At 47.0% G+C, this 16,513-nt stretch overlaps 1 protein-coding gene across 1 annotated transcript in view; it reads left to right on the forward strand.

The window, feature by feature from the left end:
• The window catches only part of AMHR2 (anti-Mullerian hormone receptor type 2), a 1,019,001-nt gene that overhangs the window by 393,426 nt on the left and 609,062 nt on the right, over positions 1 to 16,513 (forward strand). Inside the window, exon 6 of the mRNA XM_085650742.1 lies at positions 7,030 to 7,263. Within this exon, the coding sequence (XP_085506868.1) occupies positions 7,030 to 7,263 (234 nt within the window). The remainder of the gene's footprint in view (positions 1 to 7,029; positions 7,264 to 16,513) is intronic.

Here is a 16,513-nt window from a genome sequence, read left to right on the forward strand (position 1 = left end):
ACAAGCAGATTCAGGATTACTCTAAGATATCTCCTTTACCTCCTGCTCGCCTTCTGCACTTCCAAGAGTCAGAGGATGAAGGTATGTTTGGCCCTACATACAGTCCATCTCAGTTAAGGGTCAAGTGCCAAGATTCGGATGATGAGGACATTGAAGGCCATGACCCATCTTCTTATCTGGCAGGGGAACTTTCGTTTGAGTAAAGAGGCACATCTGTCATGCAGAGGCAAGATTCCTTCCAGGAACGCTATCCTTATGATGACAAAGAGGAGGAGCGTCATCAGTTCAGGGAACCATCAATGAATGTTCCAATGTCTCTGGTGTCTGAACTCCGTCACATGCTTAACGATTATTACAAGCATTTTCCGGACACAAATGCTCCTCAGCTGCCTTTACCTCCTCAAGGGGTACCCACTATTCTTCTGGGCAAAAGTACTCTCAAATCCACAAGGGAAAAGACCCTTCTTCCTCCACTAGTCATCATGGAGGACACTTAGGAGGGAGGCTCAGACTGAAGAAGGTGAGGTACAATCAGATACAAATGCCCATGATGAATGGGATGACTACATAGCCCCTAGGCAACCATCTCCTAACCCTCCTGCTGTGGATTCCCATCTGGCAGATATCGTGGATTTCCTGATCGTCTGGAACGGGCTTCCAAACGTTTTGATTTTCCATTGCCAACCAAACAGACTGAGTGTTTTCTATATGATTTTAAACCAGGCACTCAACGTTCAGTGAGAGCAATTCCTATAATTGACTTTCTATGGCAAGAAGGGCTAAAGTTCATGAAGACACCTGCCTCTGTTCCAGCAGTTATTCCAAAACTGGGCAAAAAATATAAGGCTCCTGATGACTTGCCTGTATGCCTCATTAGTCACCCAAGGCCCGACTCTGTGATCATGCAGGCAGCACAGAGAAGAGCCAAGAATACAGCATCTCCCTGCACTGCCCCACCGAACAAGGAGGGTCATCGACTCGACAATATTGGTAAATGTTTCTCGGCTTTGGTGGCTACCTCCATTGCCATGGCCATTTTGGGGAGATATGACCTGCAGATGTGGTCGGACATCTCTACTCTGTTGGAGTATCTACCAGAGGATAAAAAGAAGGAGGCAAAATATATTCTTTTGGAAGGAGAAAGAGCATCTTCAGAGATCATTAAGATAGCTATGAACGTTTCATCCACTGTATTTCGACAGATGACCTGAGGTCCAGGCCACGGTTTTAGATATGCCTTTTGATGGGGAGTGATTATTTGGTAAGCACATAGAAGAGGAGTTACAATCTATCGAGAAGGACACGGATACAGTGAAAGCCTTAGGCAATCTCTAGCAGCGGCGCTTTCTGTCCTTTCCGGCTAGAGGTCGGGGGCAATTCTTATCCCAGCCGCAATTTCAGCAGTGTACCAACCATATCCGCAGACTACCTACCAGCCATACAACCGGTCTTTTCAGTCCAACACCAATCAGACTTATTTGAGACCGGCAGGACGCAAAAGGCAGCAATCTGATGGAAAGTCCCAGTACTCCAATAGGAGACAATGAAGAGCATCAGGCCCCTGCTACCATAGTCCCACATCACGATCACGTCTTCTCTGCATCCTTTCAGAAATGGAACTCCATTTCTTCAGACAGATGGGTTCTAGACATTTTCCAACATGGTCACACGCTAGAATTAATTCAGCATCCTCCAAATGTTCCACCGCGCAAAGTTCTGCTCCGTCACCTTCCAGATCTCAAGAAGGAAATACATTTGCTTCTTCTCAAGCAGGCCATAGAGAAAGTACCTCTAGACCAGCAAGAGCGAAGGTTGTATTCCCACTTCTTTCTCATCAAAAAGAAAAATGGGAAATGGAGGCAGGTCATGGACCTCAGAATGCTGAACAAGTTCATAAAGAGTCAATCTTTCAGGATGCTCTCCCTTCAGGAGATTCTTCTTCTAACAGAGAAAGGGGATTTTCTGACGTCTCTCGATCTCCTCGACGCCTTTTTTCATATTCCCATTCACCCTCAACATCGAACATTTCTCAGGTTCAAGGTGGCAGGGCACCATTATCAATTCAAAGTGCTCCCTTTTGGTTTAAAGTCCGCTCCCAGGGTGTTCACAATGTGCATGGCACTGACAGCAGCCGTCTTAAGACATTCAGGTCGCCAGGTGTTCCCATACCTGGACGATTGGCTCATAAAGGCTCTGTCTTTTCAAGCGGCAGAAATTTAAACGAGAGCCTGTCGAATTCTCTTCCAGTCTCTAGGTCTTCGCATCAATCTGAAAAAATCATTCATTATCTCGGCCAAATCGTTGGCCTTTCTGGGTGCACGTCTCAACACAGAACTGGGCAAAGCCTTTCCCACTCAGGAAAGAATAATGTGCATTATGGATACGACAAAGCTTCTTTCATCAAGAAGGTTTGCTTCTGTGAGGCAGTACATGTCCATGCTGGGGATGATGTCCTCTTGCATCCCACTCATTCCCAATTGCCGACTTCGCATGTGACCGCTGCAGTAACAGCTCGATGCGCAGTGGATTCAGTCTCAAGGCTCATTCAATGACAAGGTTCGTATTTCAGCATCAATGACGGCCGCCATCGCCTGGTGGATGGTCAGGGACAACATGTCGCAAGGTCTCTCTTTCATCCACTCTGTACTACAGCTGGGGATGACCTCGGATGCGTTGATGGATGGATGGGGGCCTCACCTTCAAGAATTACAGGTTCACGGCAAGAGGTCCAAACAGGAATCGGAGTCTCATATAAACATTCTGGAGCTCAAAGTGTTTTTAGATCTGAAGGTCTCACTGACTGGCATCAAAGGTGCGTCAGTGCTCGTCAGGACGGACAACACTACGACAATGTTTTATCTCCGAAAGCAAGGCGGAACGAGATCTCATGCACTTTCCCTTCTTGCTCAACAGATATGGGAATGGCTCCTTGCCAACCACATCTCCTTGCGAGTGGAGCATGTGCCAGGGATTCACAACGAAAAGGCCGATTCTCTCAGCAGAGCCTCCAAGCACTGCCACGAATGGAAACTCAACGACCAACATTTGAACGAGGTGTTTCAAGCTTGGGGTTACCCAACATTAGATCTGTTTCCTCAACAAAAAGTGTCCTCTTTTCGCAAGCAGACATCCTCATCAAATTTCATGGGGAGACGCCTTCCAGTTTCCTTGGACAGGGATGTTCACCTATGCATTTCCCCCGTTTCCACTCATTTATTGAGTACTTCAAAAAATGAAGCAAGAGTCTTGTCGGATTATTCTTATCGCTCTAGGGTGGGCAAGACAGTTCTGGTACTATGAGCTGCATCGCCTATCAGAGCGTGCCCCTATTCTCTTCCCTCCAAAGGACGACCTTCTCTACATGAACCAGGGACAAGTGATTCATCCACAAATTCCCTCTCTTCATTTGTCAGCTTGGCTCCTCGCCACACTGAATTTGGGGATTTGAGGCTTTCCGAGAAGTGTACTAAGATACTTCAGAAATCTCGAGCTTCGTCTACGTTGAAATATTACACAGCTAAATGGAAGAGATTCTGTACTTGGTGTATCTCACAAGTATTGCATCCATTCTCTTCATCTACGGAGCAGGTGCTGCCTTATCTCTTGCACTTAGCGAAATCAGGACTTTCTCACTCTTCCATAAGAGTTCATCTTGCTGAAATTTCTAGGTATAGATGGCGTTCATTGATTGTTTTGTTCTGGGACCGCAGAGACCAAACAACTTCCTTCCTGAGAAACACCAAGATTACTTCTACATACAACCAAGCTTTGCCTTGAAAAAGCCCACGGTCAATGGACCACTAGGGCGAAACATGTGTCGGCTATCTTTCAATAGTCTGTTTCTCATTTTCACGAAAATGTCTAATAAAAACCAAGCACGAATAACATAAGAAGACGTTTGACAATTTTTCCGGACTCATTTTGACATATTAAGAGGGCACAATCCTCCATCCCTCTATATCGATGGCGTTCAAATCAAACTTCTCTGTTGTCTAACCGACTCGTCAATGAATCTATGAAGGGGCTTTTGAGAGTTTTTCCGCCTGTTAAGCCTCCTACAGTTTTTTGGCAATTAAACACCGTTCTATCTCAACTGATGCGTCCTCCCTTTGAGCCAATACACCAATGCGAAATAAACTTCCTCTGCTGGAAAGCGGCTTTTCTCTTGGGCATTACATCAGCCAGATGTATCAGTGAAATCCAAGCTCTCACCATAAGGGAACCGTATCTGCAGTTTTTGCCGGACAGGGTTATCCTACGCACTAACCCTTCTTTTATACCTAAGGTGCCTTCAACTTACCACCTCAATGAGCCGATTGTTTTACCAACGTTCTTTTCTAATCCATCCTCAGCAGCGGAAAGGGCTTTTGAATTCTCTAGACATCAAACTATGCTTAAAATTTTATCTGAAAAGAACGGAGTCATTCCGTAAATCCTCTCAGCTAATGATCTCTTTCTCAGCACCCAGGAAAGGACAGGCCTTGACAAGGGCCAGCATTGCTCGTTGGGCCACCTCCACGATTTCATTCTGTCATGAAAATGCTGGTCGTCTGCTTCTTGGAAGGCACACGCTCACTCTACCAGGAAATTGGCGACTACCTCATCCCTGATGCGGGAGCATCTCTCCCAGACATTTGCAGGGCGTCAATGCGGGCGAACGCTCAAGGCAGATATCACTGTTGGACAAGCTACACTCCGACGTCTCTTTGCTTAAGGTAGGGGGCTTTTAGCCTGCTATGTTATCTATGAACTGTGTGTAAATTTGTATGCTTATTATTCTCTTCTTGGTTTTCTGATGCTACAAGTTTACGTCATGGTGGAGTGGTTCGCCTCTTGCCACCGTTTCTTTTCTCTTATTGTGTTTTTGCTGCTTACTAGTCGGATTTAAGCATGTGAATCTATAAAAGATTCAATACTGGAGAAAAAACAAGTTACTTACCTGTACACTGTGGTTCTCCATTTTATTTTATTTTTAAATATATTTTTCTTTGATTTTGCAATAATTTTTAACATTGGCATAGCTGTAACAACAACATTACATTTAGACCACAATCAGCTTCCCATTTCTGCCCACATCCGGTGGGCTTCTGAGGGATACGAATCATAATGTAAACACAAATGATGTATAGGACTTTAGTACACAGTACAGTAGGGCCGTGTCTCACAACCCGTCCCCAAACTCCCCTCCTGGGACCAGCAAGATATCCTTAGTCCGACACCTCAATTGCAGTAGATTGGGTATCTTCTTCACTCTGGCTCAGACCATAGTATCTCATCCAGCACCTCCACATTTTTTTTAACCTTTTGGGGCAGTCTCTACTCTTGTATATGACCCTTTCAGCAGCCATGTATAAATCCATACTCCCTTTCCATTCTTGTAGTGTAGGGGTCTCTTGCGCACCACAGTGACAAGCAATATCCCCCTTGGCCATGTGGTTCTCCAGTATTGATATCTTTTATAGATTCACATTCACCAAATACCTGTGAGTTTATATACCTTTACACGTGTGCTCGAAATCTGAGGTATGGTGGCTCTGTGGGGAAGGGGAACTCTGAGGTCTCAGCTCTGATTAGCCAAAGTTTTGATCTTCTAAAATGAGCCTGGTTACTTAAGTGAGTTTTTTGTTCTATGGAGGTCTATGGTAATGGTGCATTTCTGCTATTTCTTATTTTACCGTGTGACTCCCGCCATAACGACGTGTAAGATTCAAGCATGTCAATCTATAAAAGAAATCAATACGGGAGGACCACTGTGTACAGGTAAGTAACTTGTTTTTTATTCAAAGTTTCTGGATGTCAAGCAGGGGGGCAACCATGAATAAAGGGATGCAGGATGCCACCCATGTTTATAACCACTTTCTCCAAAGTGTGACATATTCTTGTCCCAGAAAGCACTATTCTCTCAAAATCCAACATGGAGAAAGTCTCTCACTAAGGAGCTGTATCAGGCTAACCCAACCTACTGATATGGCTAATTTTCCTAAACACTCCCTTTACAACCCTTTCCCTAATCTAATTACTGTGGCTCCTGTGTGGCTGAGTTTGCAGGATGGGGGGGGGGTCTGTTTAGGGGGCCTGTTGTGTCCTAAAGCATCATTTTCTCTCTGAAGACCAGTTTGGCCACACTACCCCCTTCCCGCCATCTGCTGTGCAGCTTGTATTTATCTGCCCCTAGGAACGCTATTGTCTTTCTAGCAGGTCTTTTCACACCTCATTAGAGCAGCCTGGCCAGTCTGGGCAGAGGCTGGCCAATCAGGAGAGAGTAGCTGAAAGGCTGGATTTTATCTCACAGAAATGAAAGTTTAATAACTTATTTTCTGTAATAGTTATTATAAATGTAAAAGTGGCAAGTTTTTGGATTCATCTCAACTATTAGTTTGATACCTTGAAGTATATTTTTTACATGGCTCTTATCAATATTTATATTTAAATAAAATATTACATTGTTAGCCTATGGAGCCTTTCACTACAATGGGGTAAAACAAAATTGGCTGTTTTCCCCTCACCAGGGCTTATAAAACATATTTTATAATGTTCCTACTTATAAGGGCACCCTAGCCCTGGGGCACCAAGGGGAGACCTTAGAGGTGACTTATATGTAAAACTAAGGTAGATTAATACTTTGGAAGTACCTTTAAATCCAAAGTCAAATTTGGATATAATTTCAATTTAAAAGCAGCATGCAAGGCAGGGCTGGCTTTTAAAACAACAGCTGGCACGACAGTAGTGCTCACTCCAGTGCAGCAAATCTACTGGACCTCCAAACCTCCCTGCCCTATAATATACTAGAGACTTACAGGTAGTTTGAATCCCCACTTGCCTTATTATATACTAGGGACTTACAGGGGCCTGTCATTGGAAATTGTGATTATACCAAATTACCATGTACTTTTTACACAGAGCACCGTCCCTAGGTCTGGATAGCAGAGCCCAGGACACAGTCAGACTCAGAAATGGGGGCAAAACGTGAGGGGACACTGTAGACAGGTCCTGATTTCTCACACTCATTTACCTGTTTGATTCTTGCAGCTTCTTCACACAGGGCACCATGCCGTGGTCTGGAGTGGGACCTTTCATGGTGAGGATGTGGCCATCAAGACCTTTCAAGCATCCAGTAAGAAGAACTATATGAATGAGTGGCGGGTCCTCAGCTACATGACTCCCATGAACCCAGAGAGTGTGGTACGATTCCTTGCAGCAGGGTGCATTGAAGGAGAAGAGCAAGAGAAGGTGCAGTGTCTGGTCCTTCAGTACCATCCAGCCGTGAGTACCTCTGGAGCGGCATGTGGTTTAGTTATCTTCCAACTGTGAATGTTGCTAATGAGATGGTTTGCTGTTAGTACAGGCTGACAGCACCCTAATTGCTGAATTCAGGGAGAGTCAGAGAAAACACAACCAGGCATATCCTCCTATCACTAGACATGACCACACCCTAGATATTAATTACTGCACTAGACCTAAAGCACACCCCTAAGATAACGGGATTGCAACTTTCTTGGCATTCCTCCACCTGAAATGGTGAACGATACTCTATGTTATGTTATGTTATGTTATGTTATGTTATGTTATGTTATGCTACTGAGACTTCTAAAGCGTTCTGTTACCCTGAGGTGTCCTGGCGCTGTGCGCTATCTACCTAGAGAAAATCAGAGGTAACTGTTCATGTATATAGACATGTTTTTAATCCTTTCCTGAAGAGGAGGAGCTCAGTTGAGTTTCTAAGATGGAAAGGCAGGCTATTCCATGCCTTAGTGGCACAGTGACGAAAGCTCCTACTGCTCCAACTGGCCTTGTTATAGCAAGAAAGGATCACTTGTTTGGCTTGCGAAGAGCAAAACTCTTCCAGGAACATACCATTGTATCGCGTGTTTTAAGAAATCAGGATAACACCATTAAGGGCCTTAAAAACAATATACAAGGCCTTGAACTGTACCCATTGCTTGCTGACGGGGAGCCAGTGAAGAATTCTGAGTCCCAACCTCACCGAGACAAACCTGGGTGTACCCGTTAGCAGCCTGGCTGCCGCATTCTGCATGATCTGGAGTCTGACCAAATGTCTCTTCTGGATGTTAATATAGAGACTATTGCAGTAATCCAGACATGACAGAATGAGCGCTGTGACTGCTATCTTCAGGCTGTCTTCCGGAAGGAGGAATTTAATTTTCCTCAGAATTCGAAGAATGAAAAGACAGGATGAAACGACCCTACTGATTTGGTCACCGAAGGAAAGTTTCGAATCAAGGATCACTCCCAGATTCTTCGCCCTTTCCACAGGGACTGGAAGCATGCCCCGACGCCCCTCAGATTGAAGGATCTCCTTTCCAATAGAGACATTCATTCCCTCCTCCTCTCATACAATTCTACCTACTCCTCAAACAGTCAGGTGCCCAAATCCAAACAGTCCCTAAAAACCCACACAGAGACAATAGGCACAATTCCAGAGCCTTAAACAAATCAAACCTTAAACAAGTGCCCATATCTCAGCCATCCTATGTTGACACCAAACCACACCTGAAATGCATGGTACTCAATTGCATATCTGCACTGAAACATGCAGTGGATATTGCGGACCTCATCCTTACACATGAGCTACACACTCTAATCCTGACTGAAATATGGCTATATGATTCCTCCTCACCTTCACTTGACCTACTGGTGCTACCTAATCACTACATCATTAGATTAAATAGACCAAGCAGACCTGGCGGAGGTATCGCCTTGATACACAGAAACGATATCGCAGTGAAACAATCACATAACATGGACATATCCTTATGCAAATTCCTATGCATTGACATTTTGAGCAACAACAGTCCAGTGTGCAATCTACACACGATCTATCACCCACCAGGTGACAACATCGCTTTTATAGAACAAATGATGGAAACCATCTCAACCAGCTCAGGACAGAAAGGCACCCACATCTTCCTCAGAGATTTCAACCTCCACTGGAATGACCCTAATGATCAAGCAGTCAACAGCCTGAAAACCTTCCTAGTTGACCTCAACCTGACCCAATTCGGTGACAGGCCTACATATAACTTGGGTATGACCATAGACCTTATCATTGCCAAGAATAACATCATCTAACTGGAATCTATCATCCCTTGTGACAGGATTGTTCATCACCGTATCAACTTCCTCATTGAAGAATCAGTGAAGACAAGAAAGGGTCATCCAAAAAAAATAAACTATGAAAAATGAGCATGCAGAGTATCAACTGGAATAATCTGACTTTCCTCAGCATCAACATCCTGACACCCCCTTGGATATGGCCTCTCAAACCATTACATCAACCCCATGTTGAACATTCTAGACTCAATAGCACCTCTGCAGCTAAAAATAACATCTACCAAAGACTTCAAACCTTGGTTCAATGACAGCCTTAACACAGAAAGGCGTAAGCATAGACTAACTGAAAGAGCATGGAAATCCTTACCATCCCTCAAAAACCTTAAAGTCCTGAGATCCCTGAGGAGCATCTACAGCAAACAAATTAGACGCTCCAAACCAAACTTCTTTAGAAGCCAATTAGAAAAAGCTAAAAATTGTCTTAAAAACAGTTCAAACTGGTCAAGTAACAATCCAATAAGCAACCCAACTCTCTCCCCTCAGGTTCCACGCCAAGCCAAATTGTGAGGATTTTTCCTTCTTCTTCATGGAAAAGACAAGAAAGATCGAAAACGACCTGTCGTCAGCTGCAGAGCACCTTTCTCTCACACCTCATTGTAGCACCGAAGAAACATGCCTGCTGGGCAATGGTGCTGGGGGGTGCAGTCCGCCCTCTCCCTGCAGACATGGACCAGGTGGGGGCCACCGCGTCGGAGTGAGCTGCTGCAATATCGAAGTGGTCCTGGTGGCCCCTCTGGAGGTGTGAAGTCACCACGGCGGGCCGGAGGCCGAAGATATGCAGGGGTGAAAGGGCCACTTCTGATTGCTGAAATACCGGGTATCCCAGCTCAAACCTCCAAAAATAATGCTATGTGGAGCATATTCAAAACTTATGATGAAAGTGACATCCTCAAAACCTTACAACACTAAAACTCGCAAAACACTTCAGCGACCCTCCTCCAATGTACATCTTTAGAGAGGTCAAAATGCCCTTACAACCTGTCAGGAATAAAATATTCAATGTCTCATTACTTCAAGGACCGATCACTGAATGCCTTAAAGCGGGGCGTGTTACCCCCATTTTTAAAAAAATGACGGCGGACCTCTCAGACCTAAACAATTTCTGCCCAATCTCTACGATTCCGACACTAGCAAAGCTCCTTGAGAAATGTGTTCATGTTCAACTGTGCAACCACATTGCCCAATTCCGTTTCTTAGATCAATTTCCAATCCAGCTTTCGCCATGGCTGCAGCACTAAATTGACGCTCACACACATTGTTGATGATGCACTAAAAATGTTGTCCCAGAATGAATCCTGCCTTATTATCTTTCTTGACCGCTGGTCAGGTCTCGATACTGTCAAACATGTCAGCTTGATAGAACTACTTAAATGTAGGATGGGGGAGTGTGGCCAAGCAACATGGCCGACAGGACATGAGCCCTTAAGCTCCCGGCCAGCCTGATCCTGTAATCCTACCTAATCCTACTGTTCACATGCTGGCCGATAGCGGACACAGACCTGGTACAACAGAGGTATGCTGGGCGCCTGACGGGCAACATTTCAGGCGGCAGCCTGTGGGGATGGCCAGTGCCGGACCCAGAGCTGTGCTGCGCCCTGCCTCGTGGGGGGCCTGCGGTGGAGAGAAGATACCTGCTTCCCTGCCGTGGTGGTTGCTGCCGCAAGCTGTCGCATGGTGTGGCGTGGGGAGGACAGGGGAAATCTGTGGCCCCCGGTGGAGTGTGGACTGCCCCAGCTGAAAATGTCCGGCGCGTTCTCCAACTGACATCGAGGGTGCCAGCCAGTGCCGCGGCCGGACCACCCGAAGAAACATGCCTGCTGGGCGATGGTGCTGGGGGTGCAGTCCGCCCTTCCCCTGCAGACATGGACCAGGTGGGGGCCACCGTGTTGGAGTGAGCTGCTGCAATATCGAAGTGGTCCTGGGTGCCCCGCTGGAGGTGTGAAGTCACCACTGCGGGCCAGAGGCCGAAGATATGCAGGGGTGAGAGGGCCACCCCTGGCTCTAGATCGGTGAGTCTGCTGGAGGGAGACCGGCCAGGCGTGGTCGGCGCAGCTCTTGGTCCCTGTTGTTTGACTGGAGCCGGTGTAATGACCTGCACTTGGGGCTGAGCGGCGGGGCCTTCCCTGCCGGTATCTTCACTGGGCCTGTGGTTTGGGTCCCAGGGGGGTTTGGTGTCATCCTGCTGGGGCCCATGTGAGGAGTGTGAGATAGCTGCGGGCCCAGTAAAGAGGTGGAGGAAATTGAATGAATGACATCGCGTCCCAATAGTTTGGGAGGGCCCCCCACGGGGGCGGGGCGTTGAGTGGACTGACGGTGCCCTGGGCTGGGTGCCACCCCGTGCCCTTCACTTGGATGTGCCTTCAGACCTGTTGGTTAGAACACCAGCGGCTCGGACCTCTGCAAGATGGGTAAAAACAAGTCGCCCGTTCCACTGTCTCCAACACAATCACTCAGTATACCACGCACCACAGCGGGTAACTGGGCAAACATGTGCCAGTGAAGAGGGGGAAGATGATGGAGGTGGGGTGCCCTCCTGTGTGGATCTGCTGGCAGCCATTCAGGGCGCCAGAACAGCCCTGGAACACCAAATAGAAACAGTCTCGGTGGATGTGAATCTACTAAGAGCGGTCCTGAGAAATGTGGCGGACAAAGTGTCTTCGGTGGAGGTGGACAATGTAAAGTCAAAAGAAGGGGTGGCCACTCTTAAATAGCAGGTGGCTCAGATGACCACAACTATGAGAGCACAGGAGCGTCGTGCCTGCCGCAGTAACATTCACGTACTGGAGTTCCCGGAGCGAGTGGAGGGGAGCTCAGCGGAACAGTTCCTGGATCAATGGATCCGTACTAAGCTGCACCCACAGGGTCTGTCCGACTTTTTTGTTGTGGAAGGGTGCACAGGGTGCTGGTGCAGCTGCCCCTCTCCCGCCCCGGGGGCCCAGCCGTCGAATATCATAGGAAAAATACTTAACTACCGCATGTGAGACTGCATACTGCGTGTAGCACATGAGAGCAAGACCTCACTCATGGTTCTGGTGCAAGGGAAGGCACATTTCTTTGAGACGCTGGAGGAAGTGTGGGAATGGCTTGAGGTTTGAGGAGATACCCTCCCTTCACATGAACGGCACAGTCAGAGGCGGCGGTGGGGCTCTCGTGTAGGCGGGGGTGCGGCGTAATGGACAAAGTGCGGAGGGCCCTGGTGATACACCGCTGAGAGAACAGAGGGTCACAGTTCGAGAAAATGGTACCATGCACCTCGGGACTATAGAAATGCAGGCTTTGGACTCGCACTCCTGCTTGTCGATACTGGAACCAAGAGCTGAGCAACTGACCCCGAGTCCAACGGGAGACGTTGTTCCTGATACCTTGCTGGCTCGAAACACCAGAAGCAGAGGAGTCTTGAGAGCAGTGCCCAAGACTATTCCTGACTCTTTATTGTTATGGTAGTGCAATGACCATGTGTACTTGGGCTGTAGACCCTGGTTTCAGCAATTGTGGTGACACTATAGAAATGTGTGATGTCTGACTAACGGCGAGGATGTGCGGGGGGGCCGGGAGGAATGGCAACTGTAAGAGGCGACGATTGCCAGCATTGTGTACACAGTGGAGACTGATGTATTGTTGCCCCCAGTGGGATTTGGCTGATTACACAGGCTATTTGGGCCCGGCCGAGATGCTAGTTATTTCAGGGGAAGTTTACCGGTCAGTTTACCGGTCCCTGTTGGACTTATGGGGTGGCTGTGCACGTCCTGTAACGAGCAGGGGGTGGGGGTGCACTTACGAATGCACAGTTGCACGTTATTTGTCCTTGAGTGGGAGAGCTGTTAAAGCATTGCTGGTTCGTTAGATGTAGTTTTTTGCAGCTGCAGCAGAAGGTGGTAGAGGGGCGGCGCCATGGGCTTTATTTGAGTTACACAGTATGTTGGGATGGTCTCTGAAGTCAAGCTCCTGACCTGGAATGTCTAGGGCCTGGCCACTTGTACCAAGAGATAGAATGGTCACCTTCTCGAAAAGACATCACATATCCATAGCATGCTTACAGGATACACACCTGGATGAGGGTAGCGCCACTCAATTGGCTAAGAAGTGACAGAACCAGGTGTACCATTCCTCCTATTTGACTTATGGTAGGGGTGTGTTGATATGTGTGGCTCCCGGGACTCCATTCGCCTTGACATATTTGGAAGAGGACGTGAAAGGTCAATATGTACTGTTCAGGGAGACTTGAGATTTCCATATTAAACTCCTATGCTCCGAATGTCGATGATCCAGCGTTTTATCAGACAATGCAGGACTTAATAATACAGGAATTAGAAGTGCCCATTATGTGTATGGGGGACTTCAACTGCATATTGGACCCCAACCTGGTCAGACACCTGCCCAGACCAGGAACTGAACCCCTGATGAGCAAAAAGCTCCTTAAAGTGATGCGTGAGGTAGGCATGCTTTATGCATGGCAGGTGGCTCACCTGACAAAAAAGCATTTCATCTGCTTTTTACCCACACACAATACCCACAGCAGACTGGACAGGATCTTAGTGGTGGGACTGCCCAGGGGGGAAGACATCGTAATGACACACTTAACGACTCCACGGTCAGCTGAGTATTGAAATAGGTAGGTCCTGCCCTGGCACCGAGGAGGTGGAGAATGTCTGCTGTTATCCTAGAGGACTAGGTAGGCAGGAAGACATTGTCTCATGCACTGACAGAATATATTACATTTAACTAGGAGGTGACGTTTACAAGGGCCACGGAGTGGGAGGCGCTGCAAGTAGTGTTGAGGGGTGTATGTATGGGACTAATGTGTGGGGTCCGCCGACAGCTCCAGTCGGAGCTAAAAGAACAGGAGGACGCCCTGGCGGTGGCCCAGGCAGAGGAACTGGTACAACGGACTGCTGACGACAGAGAACTGACCGTGTGCAGGGGCATTAGCAACATATGGTGTAGGCTTGATAAATACACCCTCCTTCAGTAGCGACAACCCTTCACAGGGAGGGGGACAAGTAAGGGCGCCTCCTGGCCTAAAGCTTATGGAGGGAACAAGCCCGCCACTGACTACCAGCCTGCTCATCCCAGAGGTTACGACGGTGTGCACCAGAGCGGCCATCCATGAGGTATTTCAGAGACACCGACAGCAAGTGATCGTGGTGGACTCTGCAGTCCAAGCAGACCGCTATATACCCCTATATGCGCGAGAAGTAACCCTTCCTGGAGTCTGGCAAGAAAACCGCCCCGTTTCATCAGGAACTACCCATATGAATATTGGCACCAGTGCAATAAATGATGGCACACGTCATTCGCGGCATGGAGGGATGGTGTTTGTGAAGTGATGGCGGACTTGTATCCTGGTGAGACCTTTATCACACTTGAGCAGGCGTGTGGGAATTTTACACTGGGGCAAGGGCGTTACTTGCACTACGTGGGGTGGCGGAGGTGTTTAAAGTAATATGGCCCCTCTATCCCGCGATTCATCAGACAGCACATAACCTAGACATAATACTAACCTGAGGCGCTATACGTCGATTGATATCCTTGCTTTACAAAGCAATGAGACTGCATGCTGCTGGTCTTCCTCCTAGGGCGAGTGAGACATGGGACACAGACTTGGGAACACCCATGGAAGTTAAGACGTGGGCAGCCATTAGTGGACTGACATGTACAGTATCCTGAAATGCATGCTTGAAGTTAGTGCATTACAACTTTTTGCACCGGCCTTACATGACACCAGTGAAACTTCATTGTATTACTATTTCTTGAAAAGTTAACTGCCCAGAATGTGGTAAGGGAGGAGCAGATTGTCTACATTTAGCTTGGAGGTGCCCTGGGGTGCACGTATTTTGGACCCAGGTGAGGCTCGATGTACCGGGGAGTACAGGATTCCCAATCAAATGTTTACCATTACACTGTTCACTGGGCCACATTAGAAAACATAAAGGCCGCAAGATGGCTTACAAATTGATGCAGCTGCTGTTTGTATTAGCAAAACACAGGGTTGTTATAACATAGATAGGGCATCGCTCCCCCACAGCAGATACATGACAATGCAACGTGATAGAGTGGACACTGGCTGAAGAAGCCCATATGAAATTGAGCCAAAGGGGTGAGAAATTGGTAGATGACATTAGAGAATGGAGGGAAATGTGTGAGGTGTTTTTAAATATTAACCGAGAAGGGAGATACCTGCATAAATCAGTTACTAGTGAGAGTAAGTCTGATTGGGAAAGTGAGCGATGATGGCTGGAGAGAAGACCCCTAATGTGCCATTGAGATCAGTAGAGTCCTGTACCAAACTGGCAGAGCCCCTTATGAATGTATTGTTGATTGCTGCCAATTTTGCCAATACTGTTTGTATAACTGTTGCAAGGTTGTTCAAAATTAAAATAATGGTATTAAAAGAATTCGGGATGGGGATATTGGGGACCGTTCTTAACTGGTTTGACTAATTTTCCAGAACAGAACTTAAGGAATCAGGATCAATGTGTCCCTATCCAATACCAAACAGGTCACATTAGGGGTCCCTCATGGGACTGCGCTCTCACCCACGCTTCTAACTTATTCATGGAGCCCCTAACAGAATTGTTGAATTTATCTAACATCCACTATCACATGTACGCAGATGACACCCAACTGTACTTAAAAATCTCTTATCCGAAAGATTTTAGGTCTTTAAACTCTACCCTACAAAAAACACCAAACTGGATGACTGGTAACCAACTCAAACTAAATGCTCTCAAAACAGAATTCCTCCTAATTGCCACACCCAAACACTCATCGGACAATGCAGAATGAATAAAACAACTAACAGCGCTGATTTGCATACCTCACATTAGAGAGTCAACAAGTTCTTTGGGAATATCTCTTGACAAGTATGGAGGAGCTCAGCAACCAAAGGAGCCAACTTCCACATGAGCATCTTAAGAAAAATAAAACCCCTCCTTCTCCGGGATGGCCTCAAGTCTGCTGTTCAAGCTTTACTGATTTACAGGTTGGACTATGGGAGTGGAACCCTATGCGGCCTACCTAGAGCTAAAATGGTGCTACTGAGGGCCTCTCTTAACTCTGCTGCTAGGCTCCTTACAGGTTCATAAAGAAACAATCACATCACCCCTGGCCTGAGATCTCTTAACTGGCTTCCTTACGAGGCAAGGATTCATTTGAAAATTGACTGCATGACCCATAAAGCCCTCCATTTCAACACTCCGAGACACCTTGCACAAACACTAGAGCTGTCTGGTGGCGGCAGAGAAACTAGAGGTACTAGCTCCCAACTGCTGAAACTACCAATATATTTAAAAAAAGAAAACTTATACCTGACCCTTCTCAGGCATTGCCCCAGAATCTGTAATGCCCTTCCCCTGAAATCAGAAAGAATTCTTCAACTGCT

Source organism: Triturus cristatus, chromosome 4_1 (genome assembly GCF_964204655.1).
Source record: "Triturus cristatus chromosome 4_1, aTriCri1.1, whole genome shotgun sequence".
Classification (NCBI taxonomy): domain Eukaryota; kingdom Metazoa; phylum Chordata; class Amphibia; order Caudata; family Salamandridae; genus Triturus; species Triturus cristatus.